Genomic DNA, 6,090 nt, shown 5'->3' on the forward strand with positions numbered 1-6,090 from the left:
TCATTCCTTCTCAATTCCTCGTTCACGCACACTCACCGAAGATTGTTTTGTTTTCTCAGAAAACCGCAGAGGGGTATTGGAAACCGACCACGCACTACGTCCCGATAAACTGCGTAGGCAAATTTTGTTTTGTGGCGGCTTTTGTGGCTACGATCTGTTGAGGGGGGATGATTGTTAATACGGGAAAGAGAGAGAGACAAAGAGAATGTCACGACGGGCAGTGAAAGTTGGGAGACGAAGTTTCGCGAATGATAATTCTTTTTAATGTCTGAGAACTGACATTTTTTTACTTAAAAAAAACTGCTTTAAATAATTTTTAACTTTAAAAAATGTAAAATTGTAAAATGTAAAATGTAACAAAAATTAAAAAAATTTTGAATCCAAACAAAAATAATTAAAAAACAAAATTTTAATTTCTATGCATTTTAAAATTTTGTAACTTTCAGATAATTTTTTTGATTTTTTTCAGTTCTGATTTGTTAAAATTTTGTATTTATCAATTTTTTAATTTTCAGTTTTACATTTTTTTACGTTAAAAATGACGACAAACTTTCATCCGAAGACAACAAAAATCGAAAAGCTTTGCGAAAATCTATGACCACATTCTTCGCAATATTGGTTAAGATCCCAAGTTTTCAATCTCTATAAAAAGGACGTTCGGATCAGAGATATTCAAGGCAACTGTTTTATCTTCGACAACGTGTGATTGTATTGTTCCGAAACGTGGTTATAATCTCTTGTAACAAAAAAGAAAAGCAAAAACAAAAATATAAGGAAGCAACTTAAAAAGTACGAATACTTACGATTTCGGTGGACCTGACTGGAAATGCTCATCAAACAAAAAACTTGCTCTTCTACTTGCTCTTGTACACCTTTCCGCCGTAACGCGCCACGAAGGCGGCCACATCAAACTTGCGCTTGCAACCCTCGTAGTTCATGTAGCGAATCTTGCCGAAAACTTCCCGCTCGCGCCAGCCCTGATCGTGGATGCCGGCGATGCTCCACATACAGCCGACGTATCCGTTCGGGTCGCGTCCGTCCAGCTGGTATCGATCGTTGAGGTAGATGGCGGTTTCGAGCGCCTCCTCCGGCGACTTGGTCCATTCGAGAATCTTCTTCGCCCAGTACATGCGCAGAAAGCCGTGCATTTTGCCCTCCTTGACCATCTGGAGCTGGGCCGAGTTCCACAGGTCGTCGTGCGTTTTGGCCTGTTCGAGCTGGTCGCGGGTGTAGACGTGGGTGCGTTTGTCCTTGCGATGATCGTCCAAGGTTTTGCGGGCCCAGTCGTAGGCGCCCTGCAGGTTGTCGTAGTTTTTGTTGTAGTAGCAAAAGTTGTCCGAGAGTTCGCGGCGGACGATGGCTTCTTCGCAGAACGAGGCCACACCCTCGGAGAAGCCCTTGCCGTACTTTTTGACGGCGAGAATCGCACGCTGCACGGAAATCTGGCCAAAATGGAACCAGGGCGAGAGATTCGAGAGGGCGTCGTCGGTTGGGTCGTTCCGTTTGGCGTTGAACTTTCGGAGGCGCTTCTCGACGAAACCTTGTAGAGTGGCCACGCCGCCAGTGTAACCGGGGACGGCCCACTCGACCTCGTCAACGGTGCGATCGACCTGGAGCGTGTCCAGCAGCTTTGGCCAATCGATCGCTTCCGCCTTCAGCTTGGACTTGTGCGGATGTTTGACGACCGGCGGAAACTGCGTCAGGTACGTGTTGAGATTGTTGTTGACCTTTGTGCGAATGGTTCGTGCCGCGTACTCTAGCTTCTCCGAGGTCACCCAAACCGGGACCACGTTGTGGGCGTCGACCTGGCACAACGGAACCTCAGCCGGCAGTGCCTTCCGCACGTCCTCAACCCACTGCGCCGGAACGCGCAACGGACTGAAGTCGCACACGACCGCGCCCATTTTGTGCGCCTTGACAAACTTCGGCACCGTGTCCTTGGCCATCCCGGTCAGCATGTGGAACTGTACGTTCAAAGATTCGCACTCCTTCGCCACCTCCTCCAATCCCTTCAGCATAAACTTAAAGTGCCGGATCGTGGCCTCCAGGAACTTTGGAACCAAACTGAAGCAAACGTGCAGCGGCAGCTCGTTCTTCATCGCCAGCTTCTGCGCAAACAGGAACGCCCAATTGTCCTGAACGCGGGCATCGCGCGACATCCAGTAGACCACTCCGGCCTTGCCCTCCTCAACCTCCTTCGCGTCCGACAGAATGCGAATGCGCTTCTTCTTGAAGTCAAAGTCCAGCACGGACTTGGCCGTTTCCTGGCGGATCGCCTTAAACTTGTCTACGAAATCGTCCACCTTGATGGGACCTCCCTCGACCTTTGGCTTCTTCGCGGCCGGTTCGTCTGATTTTGATTTTGAGGAGGACGCTTTCTTCATGGTGCTGGAACGAAAATCGAGGTAACCCTGTAAAAAGTTTGACAGTTCTCAATCTGAGGAATCAGCCTACGAAATCGGGTGTCTTCTAAAACGACCGACCAGTAAACCTACTAAGTTGGCATGCGTCGATGCCAACGTTTCAGTCGATCAATTAATCGGCAAATTAAATTGGCTTTAGTCGGGCATGCACGGAAACACACTAAGTTGGTCAAAGAATCGGTCAATGAATTACGTTTTAGTGTTGTTTACTAAATGGACTTTGGTAAATTATTGTCTGCGTTAATTTGAACCGGAATTCCTGCAATTTTCAATGCTGTAGCAAAAAGTAGCTTGTACAAAGTTTGGTAAGTATTTTCTAAGTGTTTCAATAGTCATTTTTAAGAAAAATAGGCAAGTTTATTGTTTCAAGTGTTTGTTTGTTTTTAAATGTTTTCAAGGTGATGAACCAAGACATAGTTTTGAAGTAGCGGTCCCAGCAGAAAGCCCGGCGCTTCAATTGACAATCAGTGTTTTTACTTAAATCTTCTGGGGTAAGTTTTTGTTATGAAATATCGAATAAATTTTAAAAACAGAACATTTGGAACTTTGTCCGGAAGTTCTAAAAAATAGACAATGATTTCTAATTCGTAAATTTATTTTTAGGTGATTGAACTAGCAGCCGAAACGTTGTAGGTATGTAATCCATTACTTTTTGGCAGCTAATTCATACGCCGGTTCCATTAAGACGCAGGATCCCGGATTTCTCCGGGGACAGTGATTTTAATCAACCTACTAATCGGCCAACTTCGTATGATCGAGTTGGCTGATTGCGAATACCGATTCGTCGGCTTACGTCTGGGTTAAATTTCCATAAGCGTATGTTGCAACATCGGCCGATTAGTCGGTTATTTCGTCAGTCGATTCATCCGACTAAACCCGATTATATTTTAGGAACAGTAGGGTGATTTTTCGACAGGGAAGTCAATGGAATTTCCAAAATTCTAATAAAACTCACGCAAAATATCTCCCCTTTTGTAGAATGAAACAATCAACGCGAAGCAAAAACCTCATAAACGGGACCAGAACAGAACGCGGACGGAACACAAACGGAGTGAAATTATTTTTGTTTGGAAACAGAAGCAGAAAGACGCGCGCGCACGTTTTGTTTGAAAGGCTGTGAACGATTGTTGTGAAATTCGGGTTCGCGTGCACTCACCGCGAAGCGGGATCGGAAAAAGTGGGGTTGGCGATTTTACCACCCGCGGCAGCGATTACACCGTTTCAAGAGAAGGATATACACGCTACTGCGGAAATACTAATTTTACGTTAAAGTTGTCTGAGTAAGTGAAGAAGAGTTTTTGCCGAGGGGCGTGACATTGGCCTTAATGTATTAATTTTTCCATTTAATACATTAAGGAATTAAATTCCTCGTGTCATTTGATATTTGACAGCACCACACCTGCTTTGAAAACTTTGATTTGTCTCGTGTTACTTTCGCTCGCACAACTGTCAAGTTTGTTTTAATTTAGTTTTAGAAAGAAGATACGTCGCGAAATACTCGGTTTTTGCTGACCAGTACAAAATTTAAACTCAATCTTCTTCTAACTCTATTCACATCAAAATCACTCTGTTTTTTGACAAAACTTGACCTACTCAGAAATATGTAAATGGGTAATTTGTCAGATTTGGGTGAATTGGGTACTAAAGCCCTATGTCAATTTTTATGTACAACGCTAAAAAACACGATTAAAAACCATTTATGATCACTTTTTTTCATTTTAATGCAAAAAAAATTGACAAGACAACATTTTTTCGATGGATTAACTATGGTCCCCTTGGAACGAGCTGTCAAGTAGGAGCTTTTCTGTCAAAGAGGACCGCGAGGTTAATTTTTCAAAATTGATTTAAAAATCCATTTTAAACTCTTTGTGGTCGTACAAAGGGTCATTGTACTCAGAAAAATGAGCTTTATCGCTTTAAACAATAATATCAGCAATCTAAGCTTCATTTGAATAGGTCCTAAACATATAAAAGACAATAGCTTATTGGATCTCATAACAAAATTCTAGATATAAATAATTCAACGAAAAATAAGGGAAATTCACCAATGATTTGACAGATGACCACACTGATAATCAACATTACACACTGTTCAGTTCACTTTTACACACTTGTATGGGATTTTTCAGTTCAAGTATGATTATACGAAAGTGTGTAATCATACTTGAACTGAAAAATCCCATACAAGTGTGTAATAGCGAACTGAAAAAAGTGTAGGGGAGAGTGGGGAGACTTGATCCCCTTTTTTGTATCGCACATAACTCTGTCAATTTCTCACAAAACTATAAACTTTTTGCATGAATTAAAAGCTTAAACATACATCTATGTTTGGCTTATAAGGGTATTTCATCAGATGAACTCTTCGAATCATGCCAACACACAAAAAAATATTACCGTAATGACAAAAGTAACTTATTTTTGATTTAAAAAGTTGCTAAAATTAGCTTGAGGGAAAGTTTTTTTCTTGTTTAAAATATGAAAACTTTTACTGGTAAAGTTTTTGAAAATCTCCTTACTAACTGATTTAAAAGTCTTAACTTTTAATACGACTGTAGAATTTCTTTCATTTTGACGTTCTCGTGTACGATTAAGTTCCAAATGTAAACAAACACTTTGGTGGGTCCGGTGGTGCTGGTGATTCTAGGACGCAAAGCAAAACCGACGGAGGCAGCAGCCAGGAATCGGACGCGGAAACCTTCGTGAGCCAAACAGCAGCAGCGGAACGCATTCGAAGGAGGGTGGTGCGGGTGCGGGACGAGGTGAAGTGCTCTAAAAGGACAAGGCGAGCTTCCTGCAGGAACTGCAGCTGTTCCACGACCGGAATGGGTAAGAAGAAAGCTTGGGTGTTTTGTGGGGCTTGTGATTGATTTTATTTGTTTTTTTAGGATGGGAGGTAGGAATGTGGATTCGCACCGGTTGTATTCGGTGGTGGTGGCCCGGGATTGGTGATTGAAGGTCAATTCCCGCGAGGACTGTAACGAGATCATCGAGGAGATGGCGCTGCCGAAGAATTGCGTGAACAACGAGATTGCGTTGAAGAAGATAAACATCCGGTTTTTGGACAAGTACGAGACAGGTGATTTTCACGGTGAGGAGAAGGAGCCAACGAAGAGGAGGACGACGAGAAGCGGGATAATCGGAGGTAGCCAGAGCGGATGTTGCACTCGGTGCCGACGGTTTACAACACCTGTGAGTAATGAGAATGTGTACAGTGGCTTGCCAACTTCACTTACTTCCATCTCTTTTAGCAAATAACCGCCCACAAATGCTCATCTCGCGACGGCGCAGCTCCAGCCGAATGAACCCTGGACAGCGTGCCGAAAAAATCTGTGTCATTCTCGAAGGAGGATAAAATGCTCGAAATCGAATTCCGTTCCGAGGGCCTCATCATCCCAATCTTCCGGATGCGCTTCCAGAATCGGGAACTCCCCGTTCAGGCACTTCACTTTCCAGCCAGGATCAAGCCTAGAATCAAGCACATTTTTCTGAAATTAACACTGTAGTATTAAATGTTGTTTATTCTTGCTATAAAAGGTTTCTTTTCCAATTAAAAGTAAAACACTTTTACCGATACAACGATTTTGTTCCATGAATGCATGGTAGTATCAAAAACTTTCCAACTTTTAAATTGAATCAGTGTCTTGCGAACCTTCGTGGTGAACGGACA

The 6,090-nt window shown here is 43.0% G+C and overlaps 1 protein-coding gene across 2 annotated transcripts; it reads right to left on the minus strand.

The window, feature by feature from the left end:
- Nucleotides 1-739: 739 nt before the first annotated feature.
- Nucleotides 740-3,537, minus strand: LOC6035473 (deoxyribodipyrimidine photo-lyase). Of its 2 annotated transcripts, none has more exons than XM_038264865.1 (2): nt 3,379-3,537; nt 740-2,388 (listed from the first exon to the last, which is right to left on the minus strand). In XM_038264865.1, exons 1-2 carry the CDS (start codon nt 3,432-3,434, stop codon nt 855-857), a joined length of 1,590 nt encoding a protein of 529 aa, XP_038120793.1. In that variant the 5' UTR covers nt 3,435-3,537; the 3' UTR covers nt 740-854. The 2 variants fall into 2 exon arrangements, with proteins under 2 accessions (XP_038120793.1, XP_038120794.1); XM_038264866.1 differs by having other exon boundaries at nt 740-2,411.
- Nucleotides 3,538-6,090: the final 2,553 nt, after the last annotated feature.

Source organism: Culex quinquefasciatus, chromosome 3, assembly GCF_015732765.1.
Source record: "Culex quinquefasciatus strain JHB chromosome 3, VPISU_Cqui_1.0_pri_paternal, whole genome shotgun sequence".
Classification (NCBI taxonomy): Eukaryota; Metazoa; Arthropoda; class Insecta; order Diptera; family Culicidae; genus Culex; species Culex quinquefasciatus.

Coding starts and splice junctions, on each gene's coding strand:
- LOC6035473 (XM_038264865.1), bottom strand. CDS start 3,434: ATGAGGTTTTTGCTTCGCGTTGATTGTTTCATTCTACAAAAGGGGAGA. Junction 2,389..3,378: donor CAAAAGGGGAGATATTTTGC/GTGAGTTTTATT, acceptor TTTTCGTTCCAG/CACCATGAAGAAAGCGTCCT.